Source organism: Labrus bergylta, chromosome 24, assembly GCF_963930695.1.
Source record: "Labrus bergylta chromosome 24, fLabBer1.1, whole genome shotgun sequence".
Classification (NCBI taxonomy): domain Eukaryota; kingdom Metazoa; phylum Chordata; class Actinopteri; order Labriformes; family Labridae; genus Labrus; species Labrus bergylta.
In genome coordinates, this window is record NC_089218.1 from 7,998,076 (window position 1) to 8,023,771 (window position 25,696).

The window sequence follows — 25,696 nt, forward strand, 5'->3', positions numbered from 1 at the left end:
CTCTGCTCTCCGAGCTAAAATCCCTGTTTTTGTCAATGGAGTCTGGTGGCTTTGAGGAAAGAGATGCTCTACGTTGTTATCTGAGCAAAAAGTTATATTTTCTTTGGTGGACTTTCTGTTGGCAGACACACAGAGTAACAAATCCGAGCCTGTCAGTGGTCAAACACAACCTTTAGATCAAGCCCACCTTTTTTTTTTTTCATCTTTTAGTAGCCCTGATGCCCTAATAAGTACAAAGAGTTTCATGTGTTTGGCATAGCTGCCTTATTAGTGTGCAAAAGTCTTGTGTTGTGAAAAACAAAATTCCCATCCCTGCTGCCAAAAAAATGTCGATGAGTCATGTAATTGGTGTCTTGTGCTCTTCAACTTCTCTGGGAAAAAAAAACAGCAAACTGATTTTCCGTATAAATTTCCTTATTTGTGATTGTAATCAGCTTCTCTCCTCTTTGTTTTTTTTTTCTCCCATGCTCTCTTTTGTTCTTTCTTTCTTTCTTCCTGTCCTCCTTTGCTTTGCATTGTGAATGGTTGCATGCCATCTGCCGGTGTAACCCTAACGATGGCTTGCTGGCTCTCTGTAACATCCGCCAACACCACCTCCAACACCACCTCCAACACCACCACCACCTCCTCCACCACCACCACCACCATCAACAACACCAACAACAACAACAAACGACACCACCGACACACACACATCACAACTGTTGCCATGTTTACCATAATGCTCCACCGACCTGTCCATTGCTACCACTTCCCTCCTCCCCCCCCCTCCCTCTCCCCTTCTCCCCCACCCTCAAAAAGTCCCAATGATGTACAGTGCTACGCCTGCTACTGTCTCTGCAGCAACAACTCCTGCCACAAGTGTCCCCTACGCAGCAACAGCACCAGCCAATCAGGTTTGCTCCTTTTAAAGCTTTCTTTCATCAGTCCCCGGAGCTCTGAATAAGTGCTGCCATCTAATAGCGGGGCTGCAATAACCTGCAGCTGAGCCTTTGCCCACGCCCAGCCCCTCCCCAGCCATCCCCCTCCGCCTGTACTGGGCTGCGCTCACAGTGGCATTAAAACCTGTGAGTGGGTGTGTTACAGAGGGGTTACCTAAGCCACTGCGCTGTATTGTATTTCATGTAAAATGCCGTGCATTAGCGCTCCCCATAAGCACTTCTTCAGAGCTCCAACATTTGCAAAGTAGTAGTTGTGTTGTGTTGCACTACTTCCTGGTTTTGTTCTGCATGTTTTACGTTTTATTTCCTCTTTTTTCTTGTTGTCAAATAAGCCTCTCCGTCTGCAGCAGGGGGCATCATTTGTACTGCTCGTGTGCTTTGCAAACACACATTGAAGCAAATACATGCAGGCTATTTCTGCAGCACTTAACAAGCCCCCGCCCCCACCCCACCACCCCCCCACCCCCCTCCTAGTTTCACCTTTTTACCTTTCACTGGTTTTGAGACAAGAGAGAGAATAAATCAAGAGAGGAAACAGTTATGGGCCACGCTTGTCAGGGCGAGACAGACGATGATGATCACAGAAGCTGTCTAAAAATGGCCTCAGTGATCGGCTGCTCTCCTGTTGCTGCGTGTCAGCAGGAGTCAGGAGAAGCAGGGGCCAGCTTTTTGAATGCCAGAGTGACGCACATGTGCCCCCATTTTTAAACCTGGAAATGTCTGCACAATGCTGGCACGCCGGCCTCATGCAGCTGGCAATCATTTACCAGTAGTTAAGAGTAGAGGTGGTCTGAGGACACGCAGATGTCCAAGTGTTACACAGGTCGATATGTTGTGTAACTGGAAAACAGATGGAGGACATACAAACTTAGGTTACCTTGGTGTGTGTGCAAAAACATTTGAAGTGTGAAATGAAACACATTCATTTTATTAACACAGTCTTGTGCTGGTTTTAGGGACCTTTATTCTAAATTTAAATCTATTTTTGTACCGATTTCCTGCCTGGAGAAAACATTAAAAAACCAAATCTATCTCAAAGAATGAATTTCAGCCTCTTATGATTACTATGGCAACCACAGAACAACAACAAGTTCGTATATCCTATCTGAACGGGGAAAAAAATAGGATCTCTAAGAGTGAAAAATGTGAAATCAGGTTGGAATAAAAATGAACATAAAAATTAATCAAGTCCTCCGAGAGTCCCCTTCCATCTCTTCCGATGAGGATCTGGTTCCCCCACTGTACCTCGTGCTTTATTGCCCCTCACAGGCCGGCCGTGCATCGTTCACTTCCCGTGAGTCACCGTCTCTTCCCGTAATTGGCATGCTGCAGCAGTAGCAGCAGGAAGCAGAGCTGCTCTTTAAAGATGCATGTGGGACAAGGAGCCGGAGAAACACTGACGTCAGCCCCCTCGCTGTCTGTCTCCTTCTGTCCCCCCCCCCCCCAACCTCCTCCGTTGTCTCTCTCCTCCTCCTCGCTTCCTCGCTCTGCATGAAGATCTCTCCGGCGAGGACACAGTTAACACGTTCGATCACCTGATGTCCTGCGTTTGTCATTCCTATCGTAGTGTTTCTTCTAGAACAAACGACCCAAATCTTTATTGTTAGACAATGCAATGTCATTGTTTTTCCTCAAAACAACACCTGGATCTGAAGCTGCAGCCAATCCTGACTTTGTGATGATGCTACATGGTTAGCATCAACCTTGAGTGTTTTCTTAACCAGTCATGTGATTGAGAGAAAACGGGCCGAATCCCCATTTAGGAAGTTTAAACAGAAATGTTAATATGTCAGAATATGCATCACACAGAATTTAGAGTCAAAAATAATGAAGTTTGTTTACATTAAAATGGTCCAAAGGTTATGAAACGCCCGACAAAACCTAAAAGGTATTTTACCGACTGATATGGGGTTCAGAGTACGGAGAGGTACTTTGGGGGAAAAGTCCATTCAACACCTTGAACATAGTCAGCAGTATTTTACCAGTCCACCTGAGGACTGTCTGGCTGCTGCAAGACGACGCTAGCGGCATTTATAATCATGCACTTTAATATATCTTTAGCTTAAAGAGGTAAACCTGTAAAATAAAATGCGTTTGTCACCCACAAGTTGCATAAAATGACATCAATCATCATTAATGCACATTAATGCAAAAGGACAGGAAGTTGCACAGTTGCTCCTATGAACCATGTGCAAACTTTGAAGCTTTAGCGCCCTCTGCTGTCCAAATGAAGCGTTGCACGACAAACCTAAAGGCTCTGTGTGTTCACTCTGGCTGAAACTGATACGAGGATGAGAATTAAATAGAATTAGAGATGATTATATCCGACTAGAGGACAGCTCCTGAAGAAAGAAAGAACCTGTAATTATCCTCATCACATTTCTTCAAATTAACTGACCAGGTCGCTGAGGTGTAATTCAATCTGAGTAATAATCGGATATTAATCGAGCGCGCTTTGAACCTCCAGTGCGATTCTGTAACTCCCTCTTTTTCGCTCCTCAAACTGTCTGCACCAAATCTAGCCGCTTAAAAAGTCTTTGGTGTTTGTTTTGACCCACCTGTGCGCTTCCAGACGGGTGGGGTTTACCTCCCTGTCTGGCTGATCCCGTCCATCTGGCGCTCAGTAATGTTTTTCCATAACCCACTGCAGAGCGGGGCGTCTCCTCTCAGCCTGCACACGTCACACTCCCTCTCCCCCTGATGTGACCCTCTGTGATGCGTGATGTGCCCAGTGGCTTCTGTCCTTTGCTCGCTATGTGTTGTCTATTAACAAACACCGTGTGCTGTTGTTCTGTGTCGGCTCGCTGCCAGGGGCGATCACAAGATGGCAGCCTGAAGCTACTCTACCTATCCCCCCCCCCCCTCTCTCTCTTATAGACAATCTCTCTTCTTCTTCTTCTTCTTCTCTCTCTGTCTTTGTCATGTTGAAGATGATTTGTCTCTACTGAAGATAGAATACTTACAGAGGTGCTCAGACCTGGGTCAAATGCTATTTGCTAATAATCAGAGGCTTTTACTCCTAGGGTCGTCATCATACCAAATTTATAAATTAGACTTATCGATACATTTTTCCGATACCACGGCAACAAAAATTGAAGTCCTAGGAACCCAGTGTTGTTTGATTTCTTTAAAAAAAAATCAAAAATCAAAAATGGCAGTCTTCTGTCTGATGGAACAGATGCAGTCTGTAGGTGGTATCTAAAATGTATCGACGTATTGAACATTTTGACAACCGAATTTAATCCTTTTTTTTGCAACAGAAAAAATTCGCACCGCTGAAAACGAAAGCAGAAAAAGCACGATTAATCGACACATTGTTTAAACACAGAATAGATTTGTTTATTTGCCTTTGTACTCTGAACCTATCTGCAATTATCTTCAGTTTTCTATTTCCATTCGAATGTCTTTATTAGTCAAACAAAATTAGATCAATAAATGAACAAAAAAAAAAAAAAAAAGCAAAAGTAAACCTAAACAACAAACAGTGCCATATTCAACACGAGGAAAACTGTACACGTTTGAAGTGAAGAATGGTGAGGATTTTACTTTATTGACCTAACCCAGCACGGTGGAGCAGTGGTTAACACTGTCGCCTCACTGTCGAGGTTCCTGGTTTGAATCCCCGTCTGACAGGAGCCTCTCTGTGTGGAGTTTGCATGTTCTCCCCGTGCATGCGTGGTGCTCCCTCCGGGTACTCCGGCTTCCTCCCACACTCCAAAGACATGCTGGTGAGGTTCATTGGTGACTCTAAAAATTGCCCGTAGGTGTGAATATGAGTGTGGCCCCCCACTACCCCGAAAGAGCAGTTATGACACAAATACTTAGCGAGGGTAAATTACAGAGAAAAAATTGTTAAAATTGCTGCACAGAGTAAGTTGATATCCTGAAAGAAAGCGGCCAAATGTCGATGTTTGACATGCACACTTCTTTATAAACTATAATAATAATAACTTAAAGTTCCTGCAGTTAATCTTGTAAAACATTAAGGAGCAATATGCAGATATTTGTCGATCGCTGTGAGCTTAGCTGCTGACTTCCATAGCTAACTATTTAAAACATTGTCCTTCCTCACGTACACAGATTTCTTAAAGGCACAGTAACATCGTGCAAACCGCTCTGTCTCCATCCCTTTCATATAAACCAGCAAAGTAGAATAAATACTGCGTGAAAGGGTCCGATTTCGCAACAATCTGGGACACCAGTGAAGGTCTCAGAGTGCTCAGACAAAGTACCAACATGTAGTCCAGCTACACCCAAATGCAGATTGTTTATACTCGTTCCAAATGGCAACACACACCCACAAACTGTTGTGTAAAGAAAGGAAAAAAAAGAAAGCCTCCTCTTGGCTGCATCCCCGCTGGCTTCTCGATCTGCTCTCCAAGAATTCTGTCTTTGTAGTCTCACACCTGCGCCTTCTTTTTTTGTAGCCTTGTTGAATTGGACTGTACTTTGTCTTTCTCTCTAGATCCTATACATCTGAGGAACTGCATTCAGGGCAGACCTGCAGAAAGCCTGTAAGGGAAACGCTCTAGCTGTGGTTGCACAAGAATCATGGTGTTTTTGTTTGTGTTGGGAACAGGATGCAGCCTCGATCTGACCCCCAGTGAAAGTTCACAAAGAAACATTTCAGCTTCCTTAGCCACCTTTGAAGTGGCTGCACGATGCAATGAATCCAGCTTTGATCTGACTTATCTACAAAGTAGATTTCTTTGTTAATATTCCTGCAGACCACCTTCCTGTGTTTACTTCGTCTCCCCCAGCAAAGACACATACAGCCAATGACAGGAGGACATTTTGTGATGACGATTTTTAGGAAAAATGTTTGCTACATAGATTAATTTGGCGAAAAACTTCACGTTAAGATGCAAATAAAGAAGTTCAAATTCTGCTTTCTTTTAGACCAATCGCAACATCAAGTGGACGTTACAGTTTGTTCACTTCGTCATTAAAGTTCTTTTTAGGTGTCGCTTGCTTTTTAAAGGTATTTCTCAAATGTCCAACTTTAGTAGTAATTCAATCTGGGCCATGATTTAACACATTCAGGGGTCTTCATATCTAATAGGAACACAGAGTTTTTGAAATCCTCCAGCTGATTGCTGCAGAGAAACTGGCGGCTATAGCGCCATGAATGTCCACTTAAAGAGCTTCTTTATGCCCCCCGACAGGCTCGCATTAAAAACACTGAAGAGAGGATCCCTGCAGAGATCAATCTTTCTGTTTAAAGCAAACACAGCCAATATGTTGCTCTCCTCAGAGCCACCAGACCCTCTTTGTCAAAAACTCTCATTCTAGCTCGCTGTGTTTGTGTCCTCGCCTTTAATACATATATTTCAAACATCTAGGCCACAAACTATTATTCACACTAAGAATAGTGACAAACTTTTTCATCATTTGGCCCCAAAAATAAGTAATTAAAAGAAAACGTGGCTCCTGGTGAGGTGAAAAAAAAAATGCAGCAATGAAAAGGAGACAAGCCTGCTCCACCTAGCGTTTTTTTTCTGAGCGGACGGACGTGCAGCGCTTTTCTGCCCAGAAAAAAATGCTAAGTGGACACGGGGCCTTACTAAATACCAGAAAAAGTTTTTCTAAACACAAGGAGGTCGTCATCAGGTCAGCCGGCCTTCTTCTTGTTGCATTTTTACGTGATGTGCTTAAAGTACTCACGTCCCAGGTTAAAAAAAAAAACAACCTAGAACTGTCTCTTTAAGAAAGCAGAGAAAAGGCAAATACTGTTTGACCCAGATCTTCCTGAGACAACAAACAGCCTTTCTGTTCACTTGTTTTGTTTCGTACATTCTTACATGTTTTAAAGTTAAAATGCATATTCTGTTTACTCCATGATACAGTGGAGTTAAAACCAGCTTCTCTCTCTGCATCAAACTAACTCTTGTCTCCGTGTCCGTCTTCCTCCTCCTGCAGATCATCCTGAAGTAAGCGTCAGGACGGGAACGGAGTGTCACCAAGCTGCACTAGGAAACCCAAAACAGCCCCTGTGTAAATACTACCTGACCTCTCCCATAGAGGTCCAGCAACCTGCATGCTAAGAGTGTAACACTTCAATTTAACCGTAAGAACTGCAGTGCCGGTGTAACACACACACACACACAGAAAAAAAGATATATACTGTATGTATTGCTAGAAAAAACTATTAACAGGAAAAAGTCAAAAATATTCTTCTGTATAGAGCTACATAACACACACACTATAGAGGTCATCTTAACAACCCAAAGTACCGTGGAGCCCCTCTCCTTCATATTTATTCTGCTGCACAACCTTCATCCCTTTCGGTTGGAGAGTGAGAAGCTCGATTTGCACTGTATGAAACGTATAGTGTTGAAGGCGGAGAGCAGAAAGAGTCACAGAGAATCCTGTGCACAACCACACTCGGCGCTTTTTCAAGAACGCTTTCGTCTTTCTCTTTCTACTAAAGTTGAATGTCCTCGGGGGCAGACAGGTTCATGTTTTCTTAATGTGACTTGTCCCCCTGCGAGCTGACCCTCACCTGTCCCAGATGCTGTCAAAACGCCATGATGAAGCTTTTCGCGCTCCCCTCCCCCTGCATCGCCAATTCTGGAAACACCCTTGCCAAAGCTCGGACTCAACCTGCCAGAAAAAAAAAAGGCCACATTTCAACACCCTAATTCATGTTTTTTCCTCCTTTGCCATCGCGAGAGCTGCTCATAACGAACCCTTTATATGTTTTTTGAAAGATTGTGCACGGATTTTTTTGCATGAAGTTCGGTCTGGGGAAGAAAGTGCCCAGATAGTCGACGCCATTACTGGAGAAAAAAAAAAAGAAAAACAGCCTAAAGGCTTGAGTCTGTGCCAAGAGCTTCCCAAAGCTTAAGGGTCTCGTTCCAGACGTACCAAGCCTTGTGTGTGTGCGTGCATGTGTGTTTGTATCTGGAGACTGATGGTCTGCCGGCAGACTGGGACTTAAAGCGAGGTCCAGCAGGTGACGACAACACCAGGAAGAGGTTTTACGGGGGGTCGGGGTGGGGTGAGGGACTTAAGTGCTAAGACTTTTTAAAAAAACACGGTGCATTTGACGATGTTCGTCAAGCAAAAAGATGACTTGAACTTCGACTGGAGGGCTATCTGTGACCGTCGGTTGTCCTGTCCAACCCTACTATCACCGATAATCCTGTTCCATTTTAGAAAAAAACTGTAGAAGTGCCTAAAAAATGCTCATCAACATCAACACACATCCACTTAAGACACTCTGCTCGTCAGAAGCTACGTGGACTCTTTTCGGGGAATGACATCACAGAAACAGTAAACTCTTCGTTCGAAACATCACAAGTGACTTTATCCAGACGAAAAAGAAGTTAAAGAAACGACAAATCAAAAATAGCTTTGTAGAATGTTTGGTGACTTTCACGGTGTACCATCGTTTTCTTACCATGGTTTTATGAGTAGTTTACATGAGGAACGTGAGCGGGGGAAAACAGCGTATTGTGAAACTGTGTAATGTATGTAAAGTGTCTCTTACTTTGAGAGTTTATATTCACGGTTATAGAAATGTATTCAAAGTTATTTAAAAAAACTTGTGTTGTGTCTATTATCAAGGTATGTTTGAATTCCACTTTCCCCAGAATTCCCCACCACCACCACCACCATCTCCACCTTTACCAGAACAAATTATTTGAGTTCAGATCTGATCGATTTACGCGACAGTTGTCAAAAAATCTCCGATAGTTTTTTTTTGGATACCACGTGAGTTAAAACGTTGCAATCTCCATGTTTACCCAAAACTGCTGCAAGTGGAAAAGAGAGAGAGAGCAGCGATGGCTGGTTCAAATCCACAGATAGGCAAACAGTGGTGTTTTTGAAAATTGCACGGATATATTGGCATCATTTTGGTACCAAAACGTTGCCACTACTAAACGTAGCCATTTTAATGCACATTAGATCGCGTTAAGTTCAGTTACTGAATGTTGGGTACCCAGCTCTGCTATAATTTGTTGCCGTGGTATCCAAAATGTATCGATATCGTTTGATTTTTACACGTATGGTATCGAAGCTTAAAGGTCACATATTCCTCAAAATCCTCTTCCCCACTAATAAGTGTCTCTAGTCCGTCTACAAATCCCCTCAATGATGAGAAAAGTCCATCCGCTCCGTCTTTTGCCTGCTCCACTCAGAAAATATGTGCTCAAACAGGCCTTTTGGAGATTTTCCCTTCATGACATCACAAAGGGCAGTAACCCCTCCCTCAGGTGGGTGACCCTCGGGTAACCTTGTTCTGCCCTCTGAGTCTGCATTCTCACCGTAAACAATAGGACATGGAGCGAGAAAGCCTGAGCCACCCAAGCCCTTCCAGAGAGGGGGCGTGGTCAGGCACAGCTCATTTGAATATTTAAAGCTACAGACACAGAAACAGCCTGTTCCGAGCAGGGCTGAAATAGAGGGGTTTATCGGCATGATCAAATACAGGATCAGAGTGGATTTAGAACAAGAAACTTCACACACATGTTTTGGGGAGCTCTGAGACTGATTTACACATTTTAAAAAGGAGGAGGATATGTGACCTTTAAAATCTGGTATCATGACAGCCCTGTGTTAGACCAATCCTCTGTTTGATTTCTGCGTGTTTTAACAGTTCTGATGTATGTTCATGGTGCTTGATTATTAACATTGACAATCCACAATCATACTCCAAAATCTGAGTTTTCCACTCGGGTTCTTTGGTTCCATTCACTCTTGATTGTCTTCATTATGATTTGTGTGTTAACTCTCGTGGACGGTGGTTTAAAAAAAAAAAAAAAAAAAAAAAAAGTTCTATTTTGTTGTAATTTATCTTACGTTACTCTTTAGTCAAAAAAAAAAACCAATGTTGTTAACTATTCTATTTTAAAAATGAATGTAATTTATTGAGCTGTGCTACATTCTGCACGGTTGGTCATTTCAAGGTCTAACCCTGTCAGGTCGGCGAATGAGAAAAAGTCGCACACGTCTCGAAAGGGGGGCGGGGCTTAAAGAAAGTCGACCCTCGCCAATCGACCGACTTTAAAGAAAAGCTCCTGGATCTTTCTTGCCTTCTCGTTGATAAAAAGATCACGGTGTCGCAGTAATGAGCGTAGTCATAGAGTCGCTTGTGTCGTTGGGAGAAAAAAAAAATTGTTTATTGTATAGATGACATTTTACCAAAAAAAAACAAAAGAGAAGAAAAATTCATAAAAAGATGTACTTTTCACTCTAGTATAATAGTATTTCATAACAATATTAAGTTGTTGCCGTGGCAGCCAAACGTTGCGATTACTAAAGTTGGGTATTTTTGTAAATGACATTGTTGAGTTTGTTTCTTTTTGCTAGAACACTGTACACACGGTAGATTGTAAAGAACATTTCTTATTCCTCACCTCACTGAGATTACGACAATGACCTAATATTTTCATTAGCCGATAACAGCCTCCGTAGCGCTGTGACTGTAACACGTCAATAGATTTAAAGTCATCAATGTTACATAGATTATACATAAATATAAATATATATATATAAGAGGTAAATAATCTATAAATTAATAAGTTGAGATGTACAACTCTCCCCCTGACAGAGGACCTTTAGGTTCCACATCGAGATGTTTTATTCCTATGTATCACTAGAGTTAAGGATTGCACTTTTTATATCGTTTAAAGTGATCTGTTTGAGATTATTTTTCAAGTTTCGCCCCGCCCTGATATTAGAGTTAATGAATCAAAAACCTCGACATGTTGCATGAGAACATTTTCCTTCTTCAGGCCGAGTGCACACCTTAGCGGGTAATTTTTCAAACAGGGTTTTTCCTCCTCCGTTTCCAAAAATAATCCTGTCCACACACGCTAAATTCTCAAAAACATCTGAAAACATCTGAAAAGTCAAAAACAATGGCCTTGGCATGCAAAAATGTTCTCGCCGTCCCTCTGCAATGACCATGTCATTTGACAGAATTTTCCAGTCATGCGTCTCTGCTCTTCAACATCGTTGGAGCACTCGTTTGGTGACGTCTGCTGTCGCTCTTCTCTCATGAAAACAAAAGTGACAGCGTCGCAGTATGACATCAAATTGAAGAGAAACCGGCGCGCGGTGTGACCTTACAAACCCAAAACTCAGTTCTACACATAAACACCTTAAACAGGTTTTCTATAAATCTTCACCCTGGAAGGAGTTTTCCAAAAGGTGCGTTTCCACAGAAAAAACTCTGTTTCCAAAAAACACCCGCCCTCGTGTGGACTAGGCTTTAATAAACGATCACTTTCTGAATGTTTCCAGTGGATTAAAAAGAGAAAGAATTCGGTGATCCCATGATGCCCTCGTGTACGACATCCTCTCGAAATGAAATGTGTTCTTTCCTTTTTGGGGGAAATGTGTCGGCAATGATTGACTTATGTTAAAAAAATAAATAAAATGTAAGCACTTTCTGAGCAGTTGGTCAACTGAGCAGACTCAGCTTATCCAAACACTTTGCCTTATCTTGAGTCCATTGTGCTTGAGGTTTTTATGTTCTTAAGAGCTCTTTTATCCAATTTTATTAAAGAGGCTTGAATGGCTCTCTCATCTCAGATCCCTTCTCGGTTTCATTTCAAATATCTTTATATTAAAAAGTAACTTTTTTTTAAAGGTTTTAATACGCACACGACAAGGCCAAAAGAGGGTGACGCACTGCACACGAGCAATCAGTCATTTTTTCTTTATTTTCCGTCTCCTGAATCTGTAGTGAGATCTCGTTTTTGGGTGTTTCACAGCTTTAGCCAGCAGATGGCGCTACACTGGAGACTGCAGTTTAGGAAATGTGACTGCCTGTGCCATCTTTTTTTTTTTTTTTTTCCTTTTTTGCAGTGTACCCTAGCAACAAAGTAAATTGACAAGAAGACCCTCATCGGATTTATAGTTTCAATGTAATCATTTCTAAATGTATTCTTTTGCATATATTTTGTGCTATTTTATGTTTCTATAGTCAAAATGTTTCTTTGGTTCCAGCGAGATAGTGTAAAATCTATTGAAAGAAAGAAATAAAGAAAAGAAAATGAATTGTTTGTGCCTGGATTTCATGATTGTGTCATGTAGAAGCCCTGTTTATGTTTTTTCTTTCCAGAATGCAGTGTAGACTTAACATCCTCTGGTTGTCCCCCCGTGGTCCTTCTTTCTCCAGAGACCCCTGAGGGACCCCTGTTTGTCCACTTCTGGAAACACTATCAAAGTGTAAATAAACAGATTACAGGCCAATGTAGCCTGCAGGCTTTGAAAGTTTGTTGATGCTTATGTACAAACACGCAAGGAGTTTAATGCTCGTTCATTGAAAGTAATCCATTCAGTGTTTTCTCCACAGATGATAGAAATGACAATAAGGCCTCAGAGTGAAACAAACAAAACTCCTTAGTTTGTTGTTTTCTGTCGTTTCCTGTTACTGCAGTGGAGCGATTTTTTTAAAGTAAAGACATCTATATGAGGGGTTATTAGTGCCACCACTGTAAGGTTCAGTAATACAGTAAGTGTCCTAACTGTTTTTCATATGTATAATAAGGTAGGGCAGTGTTGCATGCAGACAGCAAAGAGGACTGGACGGATCTCTTGGAGGTAAGTGTCACACACAGACGGCATATAGAAGTGGATGCAGCAACTAGAGCTGTAGTCAAGACCACACTAAAGGAGACCAGAGTTCTCTGAGACTTAACAAGTCCAAGAGATTTAGTGATCGAGACCGAGTCAAGACTAAGACAATAGATATCACTGAAAAATCCTCATCTTGTTTGCAGCGGGCGTGTCACTCACTTAGTTATTCTTTTATAAAGGGGCATTTCCTTCTAATCACAGTAATGACACAGAATAATAGCCTGTCAGTGGTGGTCTTGATTTAAGTTATGTTAAAATGAGCGGAGCTGCTCTGTGTTGTTGGAAGAAAACAATACCATGAACCATCACAACTAATTCTGCCAAACATTTTACTTGGGAGATTTTACAACAACTGCCTGCCTGCCAAAGCCTGACAGCGCTGGATATCGGTCAGCATAGGTGCGCTGGCGGAAGCTCGTGCTCACGTTAACTAGCAGTAGCGAAAGGCAGCTGGTCTCCATCCAGGGCGCTATAAAACATTGCTCAAAGTGCTTAAAGTCTTCACTGAAACTTTTCGTGGTTAGCAGTGCCAGATCTTACCTGCCTACTTTTACCCCTGCTTCTGGTTCCATAAAACAAGATGGCCAACAAGACTGTCGTGAAAAATCTTAAATGTAGGGAACATTGAAACTGTGCTAAGTTTTGTGCATAGTCTGTCATACCTTTTCTGTTTTTTTTAGCCCTCAAAAGAGGTCAAAGAGCATACCAATATGATGATTTAAAAATAATGTCTTCATGAAAAGATAGCAGCGTTTTCCCAACCCCTCTTCTGTGTCTTCGTGGCACCAAACACCCGCCATATATTACAGGAAACAGCAACATCCAGTGTATGCATCATGCACCGACTCCACAGAGGCGTGGATTCCCAGCACTGTAGCCTTCTTAAGGATAAATAGACTCTTTGCCTTTAACTCGACTGTAGCCCACTGTGCAGAGTAATGTAGTGTCAGCCTTCTGTTTTGTGGGCGCATAAAAAGATGTGCCGTCTCGGTGTTTCTAATAATAGCCAATCTTATTTTTACCACACCGACGCCTTATTGCATTATGGATGCCTCAGGAATGGTGTCCCTGCAAGATAGCGTGGGAATATCTCAGTAGAGGCTGTGGCTTTGTATCTCAGGGCTAAATGCTCCAGCATCGTGTCAATCTGCCCGCCTTTATAGCTGCAGGAGCATCTCATTTATTGTTAGCTGTGCCTGTGTCATGGCTGTAGTGTAGTGTGAGTCCTGGGGTCCTGAGTCTGTAGACTTTATTCTCTGCATGCATCCACAGGAGCGCTATGCGGGAGTATAAGGTGGTGGTGCTCGGGAGCGGCGGGGTGGGGAAGTCCGCCCTGACGGTCCAGTTTGTCACCGGGACATTTATAGAGAAGTACGACCCGACTATTGAAGATTTCTACAGGAAGGAGATCGAGGTGGACTCCTCGCCGTCGGTGCTGGAGATCCTGGACACGGCCGGGACCGAGCAGTTCGCCTCAATGAGGGACCTTTACATCAGGAACGGCCAGGGCTTCATCCTGGTCTACAGTCTGGTCAACCAGCAAAGTTTTCAGGACATCAAGCCCATGAGGGACCAGATCATCAGGGTGAAACGGTGAGTCACTGCTCATAATAATATATGCACCTCTATTGTTTCCTCAATGTATTCTGATGCAATAGAAAAGAGATTTTCAATTATTTCCAGGCCTCTTTGGGCACCTAAAGCTGGGTATTTCCATGAGAAGGAAAGTTCTAATGAGCTTAAATATTTCCTTAAAATGTCCTGAGAAATTTATAGTAAGTAAAACACCTTTCATGCTTCTGGGGTACCCCCTGGAACCTCCCTGGGGCCCCTAAAATTTCATAAATTGCACTTAAAGACAGTTGTGAGATCAAGCCACAGCCTTTGAAGCCAAAGTGGAATTGCAAAACAGCTGCAATTCCTGGAGTGTCCACTTGAGCCTGGTTGCAAAAGTGAGTCAATCCCCATTAGGTCCTGTATTAAAATGCCCATTTTGAAAGTGGTAATAAACAAGTTCACAGCCTGGTTCAAATTTTTAATAACTCATGTTTTGATTTTATTAAGCCTTATAGTTGTTTCTAAATGTGCATAATTAAGGGTATGGCTGATTTGACTAACAGGCGGGCGCATTGCAGCTGTTTGCAAGGAGGCTGAATACCGTACTTGTGAAACCACTTATACATTTATTTCACAATCCGGTTTCTTCTCGATCTTGCATTCTCCCCGTCTTCCTCCCCGTCGTGATATCCTCCAGCGCTTCCGTGAGAAGCCACAAACCAGCTCATATGTTCTTCATAAGCGTCCCAGCTGCGGCTCGCTTGTCGTATATCAACCGGCTGACCTCTTACTGTCTCTCACACATGACTAACTCTGGACGGCTTTGATCTCTCCAGTCCATTACTCAACAAATCCACTGAGCTCATCTCGTGGCTGGAAGAAAAAGTGTGATCTTTCCCTTTGTAGGTGACACATTGGTGATTTTGGTAGTCATTCGCTTAATGATAGAATCCAGATATGATAGAGTCTGTAGGTTCAAAACAAAAGCTTGATTAGATTACATGGAACAGTTTTGCTGCCACGTCAGGACAAAAGCACATGTCATATGAATAATGAATGTAGCTTCAAGATATTTGGTTTAGAAAGTAGTTTAGGCATTCGTGGCAGTGATTTATTCTGCAGTTCTGAGTCTAGATTTAATTTGTACTTCACAATATTTATGTTTGATATTTGATGTTCTTGAGTCCACTTTGGGCCCCATGTTCAGGCTTGGATTGGTCGTCTACCATTTGGGGTAAAAGGAATGTGACAGATAGGCAGACACAGTAGTACCATCCATCATCTCCTCCCCCCTTCTCTTAAAGTGGATGTGTCCATGTAAGATGAGGAAAATATCGAGTGAAATCTAGAAATATAGATTATTTGAGTTTTATTCAACAATTTGTCTGCAAACTGAGAGCAATGGCGTCTTTATTGTTCCTTCCTCTTGGAATAAAACAAACACCTTCTCTGGGAGCTGCCCCATCCTCTCTACACCTGCCATTGAGTTTGCCTGGTGCCCAAACTACACACAAAGGCCGTGGCACCTTTATTCATGCAGCAGCATACTGTGTAATTATGATTCATAATTTAACCTGTGCATAGCTCGGTGCAGAGCTTTCCACCTCCGTCCCCCGGAGTGAACTGAATGCTCCCGTAGCTCAGACGTCAGCCGGAGCGTCACAGCTGACGGTGCACAGCGGGGACGAGAGCACGAGGGAACTCCTCTGAAAAGAGAAAATATAACGATGGATGGAGAGGGAGCTGAGAGTGAGCCTGTAGACAGCCACCACCCAACACTGCCGCCTTCACTGCACCACCCCTGCTGTCCTCAAGTGTACAGCTATGAATATTTCATAGTGTTATTTTACACTGCCATGGGTCTGAGGCAGGGATTGTTACTGTATGGACAGACCTGCAGCTGAGTCAAATGCACTCAAATACATTCATGAACAAAACAAAAAAACATGATCTAAAATTAAGATTGATGAGTTTTCGAATATGATAAGAGCAAAAAAGTGAATTCCATTACATTGTAGGAGTTTTCTTTATGCTTTTTTTGTATTTCTGTCCTGTCTTATGCTGCTTTCATGTGCTCCTTGGAAATATCGTAAGCACATGAACAGCCCGCCAAAGTTGTAATTACAAGTGGGAAATTTAGGTGATACCCGAGATGCAGAGTTGTGATGTTTGCGTGACGTTTCAGGGCAGTGAAAATGTCGTAAAGCTTGGAAACAGTGTCAACAATTCTTTTGTTCCGAGTAGCCATCATTTATTTTGTAGTATTTGCACATTAGAGGAGTATATGCATTTATTAGTTGTAACAAGCACGCAAGCTCTTATCGATAAAGTATGCCAGGCGAGTATATGAACACTGATAACAACATTAACCTGGTCTTCATTCTGCAGCACAAGCGTCCGTGCTTGTTGCTTTTTTCCAACCAGAGCAGTTGAAAGCTTGCATATCGTCATGACGACTGCACAGCTGAGAAGTACGATGCTTCTTAAGAGCACTTGAAGGCAGCATTTGGAAACGAACCTGCTTTTATTTCAAAATAAAATAAGAAACTTCCTGTTGATGGAAGGATGTGACATTAACTTAAAGGGAACTTTGTTTGATGAGAGGCTCATTTAAGTGGACGGCTTATGTGAGGACAGGCTGTCTTGATCTTTGAAACCCATGCAGACCGCCGCTGGGTGTCTACATTTTATATAAAAGAAGCACAAACCTCCTCTTCTGGTCTCCATTAGCTGCCTCCTGGTGATCAGCCTCCCTGCTTCCAAACTTCTCGCTGAGCCAGCAGCAGCAGCTTCGGGCACCACATGGAGATATAGTACGTGCCCACTCACCACAACTTAATGGGATTGTGTTGGGTTGGAAGCCAAGAAGGCATCAAGCCTCCATTAGGGACTCGTATAAACCTGAATGCTTATGCAGGAGAATCGTGGGAAATAATCCTATGTTACTGCTCTGTGGGGTGCAGGTGCTGTGAAAACATCGGCCTCTTGTTGTTCTTTCGTTTTGCACGTATCACTTTCATTATGTTGATGTACATTCATAAGGCCGTGCAGAGAGAAGCAGGAAGTACACTTAGAAGCAGAGTAATAGTCTGACATTATGGGAAATACACTTAGAGTTAGAGGAGAAGATTGATACCACTCTCAGGTCTGAACTGTAAATATTTGATTTGACTTAGTGGCCACTTAGCCTAGCTTAGCATCGCCTCCTAAAATAGAAAGAAACAGTAAACTTAGTCCTTTACAAGACATAAATCTCAGGATTTAATAATCAAATTTGGATTATCTGTACATAAACATACATGGAACAACAAAACTCCCTTCTGTAAGAGGGGTTAGGAGGAAATATTTTGACGTAAAATAGCAAACGCTTATCATTTTTGGCAACCAGCAAATTAAAAATCAAGTCAAACTGCACAAGCAACAATCTTGAAATAGAACGAGTGCATGAAAATATATTTCAGGGTGTTATGATTTATCTTGAGCTTTGTTGAAAGGCACATATGGCACCACTGGCTGTGGATCAGCGGCAGAGTGGGCTCAACTGGAAGGTTGGGGGTTCGATCCCCAGCTCCTGCAGCCACATGTGTCCGATGTGGGAAAGATGCTTAACCCTAAGTTGCTCCCGCTGCTTCATCTGCGGCGTCAGAATGTGATTAGTTACTTCTGATGGTCACTTCACACAGCAGCCTCTAACCATCAGTGTGTGAATGTGTCAGTGTCACCTGCAGTGTGAAAGTGCTTTGAGTAGTCAGAAGACTAAATAAGTGCTGTACAAGTGAAAAGATTGATGAGTAAGTGGCCTCAGTTTAGCTTCCTTAAGCAGAGAGAAGCAGCTAGCTTGGTCCTCTTAAAAGACGCAGAGATCACTCAAAGTGCTTTTACAAAACTCCAGAAAAACTCCTAAAGTTTTCCGGGCCAGCTGCATGTGTGAACAACTCAACTTTTCACTCCGACTGTGAAAGAGCCTGAATCGGAGAGCCACCTTAAATACACAAACATAGTCAGTCAGTGTACTGCTGTAACAAACTGACTCTGCTTCAAAACAATGCACTATCCCTTTAACTTGTTTGTCCCCATAGAGAGACTATGTAAGGACATCTGTACCAGACGCTCTGCCACGATGCAGTTTGGTGCTTTTCATTCCATATGTGCATAATTGATGCATGTTTAAGCTAGAACACGCCGTCTCTGACATACTTTCTCCTCTGCAGACCCTCTGTGGACTCCAGCTCCTCTCAGGCTAACCAAATAAAGCCTGTGTCAGTCTCTATCTTTGAAAACAACATCTGGGTGTAGCCCCCCCCCCCCCCCCCCCGTCACAATCTAATCATCTCTTGCGCTCGCATGTAAAGCTTTTATAGTCGCGTTTGGCCGAGAGGAGAAAGAAGAAGAGGAGAGTTCAAAGTGGCCGAGCTGTGTTTTCACGCTGCACTGATGCTGTGTCTAATAGCGGGAGGTGAGCATAACACGCTGCTGACTGGGAAAAGGCTGCAGAGACCAAAAACTACGTATCCCAGGGGGCACTTTGGTGTAGGCACAAAGCAACTTCCTGACCTCAGGCTTTTAGCGTTTGCATCGAGGAAGGAGAGAGATCCGTTAAAGCAGCCAGCTCGGTTTAAAATGTGAGTCAGGAGGAGACAGTGTAGTGCACTTTGTCTGTGTTTGTACCCTGTTTGCAACTTTTTACAACTTTTATTATATTTCTAATTGATTTCTAGCTTTCTTGCAACTTTCAAATATCCCAAAACCACAATCCGTGCATTGATTTAATACAATCTTAGATACACTAGGACATCATTTCCAGTGTTTGTGGGTCTTAAAAGCAAAATGTGCATGCAACCCTTTTATCGCTTTAATCTTTACTAACATCAGCAGAAATGAGCAATTTTTCTTTTTGTGGCGCAGCAATATTCTCTTTCCATTTCCTATTTACGGACATGCTTTGATAAGTATCTGGGATTTCCCAAATTTAGATGGATATCACCATAGCTGAGACATGAAAGGCCACCCTGGGGCTTTTGACGGAAGTTCACATGCACGAGTAACAGATTGTGACACACCTTAGTGTTTCATGCTCCACATTGAGATTCCGAAGCTGTGACATTATGAAGCTCAGCCGTCACTCCGCCTTTGTCCCGCCATGGCCGTCCTAGCAGGTGATTTGAGGCGGGCTCCAGAAGCCCCAGAAGTCACACACACACCACATTCAAAAATCTGTTTTTATAGCGTAAATAAACATGTTTGCATCCTGGTATAAAAAACGAAATAGGTCTGATTACCTTTTGTCATCACTGCCACACACTGTACCTGGGTTACATTTTTTTAAACAGCCAGATAGTTAGGCGCTATCTGACATGATTGACAGGTGGGCGCGATGTAACGGTTTTGTCAGGATGCTTAAAACCCGCCTCAGCTCCAGCTCTCAGCCTGTCGTTAGGTTGACAGAAAGTTCGGCTGAGACAGGATTTCCAGCATGGCGGCGGGTGCAGACGAGCCCCCTGCAGGAACAGATGGGTGATGTCACTCAGGCTTCGTCTATGTTTTAAGTTTTAAGTTCTTGGCAAACGTTAGCGAATGCAGGTTCGACGTCAAGATGGAAATGACGTGCTGGTTGAGTTAAGAAAGGGTAAAAAGAAGTCTTCCTGGACAAGTCAGTGCCACCCCAGATAAAAAAGACTGCACGCACCTGTGTAGGCGTGATGGATGAGTCACCTAATCATGAAACAAATAAACCCTCACTCAAACGTTTCCTCACACTCCCAGTTCGCCTTACCTGCCTTTGTTGTAGCGTTTGTTTTTATTGACCTGCAAAGTAGCTACGGTGCAAATGAGCATTCCTGCTAACTCTGGCATATTTATGATAAACTTCATAACTGAGCTCTCTCCTTATAAACAAACGTCTCGCATGATATGTAATAAAAACTAACGAGGCCTTGTCTTACTGACTCCTTAACCGTCTGTACATCTGCATGAAAAGAAAACAAGACGATGTAGCAGCGCTGGGCTCGGACATTAAAAAGATGGAAATGTAGCTCGGGCTTTGATCGTTAAAAAAAAAAAAAAAGACTTTAAAGACTCGTCTCCATCTGCCATGCAGGCCTTCTCTTTGTCTGTTTATCACAGGAATGTTTGTGGTTATGTTGTTCTGCTTTTCTTCCTCGTGCATTAAGCGGCCAACAGAAACATCAGTAATCTCTTTCTGCAGCTGAAACACCCTTTGGGAGTTTAAACAGCGGAGGTGCTTTGTGTTTATGTGATCTTTATGTCCACTGCTACAACAGATACGTGTGTTCGTTCGGGCTCGCTGTCGCACAGTTCGGCTGCTACAGCTGCTAATTAGGAGCAGATGCAGGGAGCAGGGAGGCGTCTGCATGGTTGGAGGGCTTCACGTATGGAGATGCATGACTGTTCTTTTGTGTTCTGCTGCATGTGTTTGTTGATGCTGTGGGGCTGCTGATCACGCCGTAGTGAAGTCACTGCAGATATTTAGCACAGCAGGTAGCTTTAATAAGGCTGTAGTACCTGGAGGCCGAGTGGAAAATGTGCAGTCCATGTTACAAACTCTGATTCTGTGTGTGTGTGTGTGTGTGTGTGTGGGAGGGTTTGTGTTTGTCCCAACAGTTGGAATAACACCCTGCAGAGGCAGATGGCCGTTGTGTGCGCCGTAAAGGTCAAATGTGTATCAGCGAAAGTTTTCCAAGATGCCACGTCGGTTAAAGACGAAGCAGCGATTGGACCTGTCACTTTTTCACAGTTTGAAAAATGGAGCTCAGCGCTTTTAAAACGTCTTTCTGAGAAGAGTTTTAACAGAATAATTGCAGAAACACATTCAGACTTTTAACGCCCATGACGTCATCGCCGTATAAATTCATAATCTGCCCGCCACCTGGTGTTGTCTGTTCCATAAAATCCGACTCCACTTCCCTCTCGCCGACTCTTCAAAACAAAAAAAAACAAAAAACTGCATATTCATACAGCTGGTGGTGTCAGCCGAGCAATCCAAACCGACTCCAACTGTGCTGATAATTCCCGTAAAGAACGAGTGCCAGCTCTCATGCTGGACGAGGAACGAGATAGCAGTGTTTGTTGTTTTCTCCTGCTTCAAACTCAGACAGCATGTGGAGTAAAAAAAAAAAAACCCTCAGGGAAGAATAAACATGAGTAACCAAAGAGGAAAGGAAACTATGATTATGAGGATATTCTTTACTACTACTAAAGATTCATCTTTAGTTCACATTTCTACCATGATTTACATGTTGTAATTGAAGCCTCATTTTTAGTCCACTAGGGGGCAGTCAGGGTCGCTATGTTACAAAGACCCAGCGTTAATCCATCGTGAGCATGTAGCCACATTTAGCAAAGTTACAGTGGCTAGAAACAACTTCCTTGAAGGAAAGTGGAAGACGAAGGATAGGGACAAACAGAGGGGAATTTAAATACGCTACTGTGACTTTAAATCTCCAAAATGAATAACATTAAAGTGTTATTACTTCCACAGTAAACACAAGACTTTGACATTTTGTTCAGTAATCCACCCCGGGGTAATTTTGGCTCCTGCTGTGATGAGCAGTATCAGTATCTCCTCATGTGTCGAGGAGAGAGGGGGGGGGGCGGTAGTTAAGTTTCACAACAAACCGTTTCTATATAAACTCCCCACCCATCGGACCCCACCCTGCACACGCTGGCTCTCCTGGTGTCTTTGTAGTTATTTATAGAGTTTCTCCTGCGAGCCTGTCAGATTGCATTTGTCTGCATGGTGCTCTCCTTGTTCACACTACACACCCTCCAGACTCCGGCTTTCCAAACGCACCGACAAGGCCTTGTCCTGCTGAGGTCAGCTGCTGTGTGTGTGTGTGTGTGTGTGTGTGTGTGTGTGTGTGTGTGTGTGTGTGTGTGTGTGTGTGTGGGGCTGTAGGGGGGAAATGTCACTCTGTGGGGGAAGCCTTTGGCATTTCAAGTGAGTTCCCTCCACTTGTCAGCACGTTTCCTTCAAATCCAGAAGAAACTGCTGAAAACATTTTTTTTTTTTTTTTTTTTTTTTTTAATCCTAAAACTTTTTTTAATCGTATCTTCAACTTGAGGACACTTCTACAGGTCCAGCAGGTGTTCTCCTCCCTGCACTTACTTCCTCAAACACTCACACCCTCCCTCCCCTCGCTCGCTCGCTAAATCGTCCTCTCTTAGCTCTTTTCCACGCCTCAGCTCTTCTCCCCGGACGAGCAGCGCGGTAGCAGGCCACCAATTTGTAGATAAGAGCTCGTTTCTCAATAGCTCCAGCGGATCAATAAGCCCGGCTCGGGGATGCACTTAGGGATGACTGATGGTCGAGGCCATTACACGCTCTGTGCCATTACCTGTAGTGAGAATATATACGCTCTGTAATTGACGTTCTGTAGTTCTTTAATCAGAGCAAACATGAAGGGCCTCTAACTGAAATGAAATATGTGAAACCTGAACGAGTTCTTTGTTCTGTAAGTAGCCTCAGCGTGCTAACATGTTGATGAGACAACTATGAAAAGCAACATGTGCACTACACCTGCAATTTTTCTGATGGCCAAGAGGGGGTGACGTCCCTGAAAGCTCCTGCAGCGACATGTCCGATGTGTCCTTGGACAAGACACTTCACCCCAAGTTGCTCCTTCAGCTTTGTCGGCGGCGTGTGAATGTGTATGAATGGGATTAGTTACTTCTGATGGCCACTTTACACAGCAGCCTCTACAGTCAGGGTGTGAATGTGGCGGTGTCAAAGCGCTTTGAGTATTCAGAAGACTAAAGAACTAAACAAGCTCAAGTCCATAGCCAGTATTCTACTAATAAGCACGCTAATAAACAACAAATTCCATTATTTTGCATTTGAAAAAAAAAAGTGAGGCTTTTATTTTCACTTTTTGTCTTAAGCTGAGAGTACTTGTTTGAATTGGACCATGCTTTTATTTTGAAATAAAGAAAGGACCTTCTGGTAGATGGAAGGTTACGACAATGACTTCACAACAGAAACAGGAAGTGGATTAGGGATCACAAAGTGACGTCAAACAGCTCAAAGTGAACGGTAACAGAGGACAACGTGTGATGTCATAAGGTGGATATTTCTTCTGAGCTGTCTGAGAGTTTGTTAAAGTGAAATGAGACGTTCAAAGACGCAGCAGTGTCCTTCTTTTACATCACCGTGACTACAGGGAGACACTGAGGACGATTAACTAGTTAACGCTGACAGCACGAGTAGTTTTCCATGGAGGAGCACAAAAGAGCTCAAGCTCCATACATTAAGTAGAAAGCAGTTGTTTCTGAGGTTTCGAGGCTGACGCTCATGACTCCCCCCCCCCATGTGAGAGCAGCACATTAGCTTCATTCAATTATTCAATAACCTATACCATCACTCTCCCCTGCCTGGTTTCCTTGTATTGATGGCTCAGAAGAAAAAGAGGACTGGGGATCGTCAGCCGCACGTGGTGAGAGAGCTTTGGGTCCGTTAAGGCGTGATGCAGAGTGGAGAGCGAACCATTCGAATACAAGAATCTGAAGCCATTAAACGTGAAGCTTGCATGTCATGCAAAAGCATAATGTAATGTATCCAGGAACTGGAGCATCACAGCGTGTAATGAGCGCCCACTGTTATTAGACACCCGGGGAGGGATGTTTGCCTCCTGGGAAGTTGGAGCTGTTTATTCCTCTTCTTGTTGCTCCATTGTTTAAAACTTGTATTGTTTCAGCAACACAGTATGTAGGCCAACAATGCACGCACACACACTCATTCTTGTCGCTGCCTCTCCCTTAGGGAAGCTTCTGAGTTATCACACCAAACACACCCAGCAGAAGGCAGCAGATTTCACTCTTCTGATTTCCCTTTCATTTCCAGGTATCAGCAGGTTCCCGTGGTGCTGGTGGGGAACAAGGTGGACCTGGAGGACGAGCGGGAAGTGTCCCCGAGCGAGGGCCAGGCGCTGGCAGAGGACTGGGGCTGCCCCTTCATGGAGACGTCGGCCAAGAGCAAGACGATGGTGGACGAGCTGTTCGCCGAGATCGTGCGGCAGATGGACTTCTGCCCCCTGCCGGACCGGAGGGAGGCGTGCTGCCCGGCCTGCAGCGTCCAGTAGCAGCCAATCTGTGCGCAGGAGGAGTGATGGATGGGAGGACGTACAGATTCAAATTCTAGTCAGATAGATTGAAGGTAGAAAGGGAAAAATCCACTCTGTTTCAAACTACATGCTTCCTTTTTCTTGCTATGCTTTTTGGGTAATGTAGGAAGCAGAGAAAAAAAAAGTACAGAGGGTGGATTTTCCTGTAAGAGAAACAAAAAAAATCTCGACCTCCCACTTTCATCACCGTCCTCCTGATTGGCAGGAGCACATTTTCAAGGTTTCCCAAAGGCAGCACGGTGCCAAAACCATCTTTAAAAGCCATCGAGGAAGAGGATGTGTGTGCAAAACGCTCATGGGAAACCAGCCATAGATCCACGCAGGGATGGCAGTGTGCTCAGGCGGTGTCCTGTTTGTCTTTTTGGGCACTTTTTTTGGACTGTGAAACAGTGCAAGACCAATCACATAGAATCAGAACGGATGTCAAGTAGCACCACTGTGAAGGAAGGAGTCGAACCCGGAGTTCATGTTACAGCAGGCCCGCCTAACTATGAATGAATGAAAAAAAAAGATGTACGAATGTTTCAAAAAAAGGAAAAGGCGCACCTTTGGGGGAAGTTGATCCCAAACGTTGACAAACTGTGGATGCAGCGTGCATGAAGCCGTACTGTCACTCTGACATGGAGTACAATCAATCTCACCCAAAGAGACAGCATCAATGAATCAATCAGTCTTTAAGAAAAAGAAACGTGCAGACACTCGTCTCTACACTTTACAGATGATACAAATGCCTTGTTACATTGTATGGAGTGAACATCAGTGTCAGTGTGTAGTTCATTTATCTTCAATCACACCAGATGTGTTAGTGGTGCAACGTGAGAATCACTTATTTTCAACAAAAAATAAATCTTTATGCACAGACGTGTCGTGTGTTTTTATTGCTGAATCCTCATTTTCTGCACATCTTTTTGTAATTCTTAGAAATTACATCCTGAATTCAAAATTGCAGAAGGAGAAGCATCAAGCTCCTTTTAGTCTCAGAAAGAGTTGGGTATGGCTGCAGCCTGGAGACCTCCTCTTGAATCATGCCCTCTCGCCTCATGCTTCATGCCCTGTCACCTCATGCCCTCATGCCTCATACCCTCTCGCCTCAGGCCCTGTCACCTCATAGCCTCTCGCGTCATGCCCTCATGCCTCATACCCTCTCGCCTCAGGCCCTCTCCCCTCATACCCTCATGCCCTGTCACCTCATGCCCTCATGTTTCATGCCCTCTCGCCTCGTTCCATCTCGCCTCATGCCTTCTATCCTTGTGCCCTCTCGCCTCATGCCCTCTCGCCTCATACTTTCATGCTTCATGCCCTCTCGCCTCATGCCCTCTCGCCTCATACTTTCATGCTTCATGCCCTCTCGCCTCATGCCCTCTCGCCTCATACTTTCATGCCTCATGCCCTCTCGCCTCATGCCCTCTCGCCTCATGCCCTCTCGCCTCATACTTTCATGCTTCATGCCCTCTCGTCTCATGCCGTCTC

The 25,696-nt window shown here is 43.6% G+C and overlaps 2 protein-coding genes across 18 annotated transcripts in view; both read left to right on the forward strand.

Moving 5' to 3' along the window:
• The window catches only part of LOC109990187 (muscleblind-like protein 2a), a 65,457-nt gene extending 53,506 nt beyond the window's left edge, over positions 1-11,951 (forward strand). For 4 of the 17 annotated variants that reach the window (XM_065952053.1, XM_065952050.1, XM_065952063.1 and 1 more), the window contains 3 exons: positions 802-896; positions 5,407-5,455; positions 6,861-11,951. In XM_065952053.1, coding sequence (XP_065808125.1) covers positions 802-896; positions 5,407-5,421 — 110 coding nt within the window. In that variant the 3' untranslated portion in view covers positions 5,422-5,455; positions 6,861-11,951. The remainder of the gene's footprint in view (positions 1-801; positions 897-5,406; positions 5,456-6,860) is intronic. The other 13 variants (XM_020642202.3, XM_065952049.1, XM_020642201.3 and 10 more) reach the window with 5 other exon arrangements.
• Positions 11,952-13,354: 1,403 nt separating this feature from the next.
• On the forward strand, positions 13,355-25,087 carry LOC109990196 (ras-related protein Rap-2a). Its single transcript, XM_020642228.3, has 2 exons — positions 13,355-14,126; positions 23,947-25,087. Exons 1-2 carry the CDS (start codon positions 13,813-13,815, stop codon positions 24,182-24,184), a joined length of 552 nt encoding a protein of 183 aa, XP_020497884.1. The 5' UTR covers positions 13,355-13,812; the 3' UTR covers positions 24,185-25,087.
• Positions 25,088-25,696: the final 609 nt, after the last annotated feature.

What these genes read in the sequence shown, in the direction of transcription:
- LOC109990196 (XM_020642228.3), top strand. Translation starts at nt 13,813, where the DNA reads ATGCGGGAGTATAAGGTGGTGGTGCTCGGGAGCGGCGGGGTGGGGAAG. An exon ending in CAGATCATCAGGGTGAAACG is followed by an intron (nt 14,127 to 23,946) that starts GTGAGTCACTGC and finishes TTTCATTTCCAG; the next exon opens with GTATCAGCAGGTTCCCGTGG.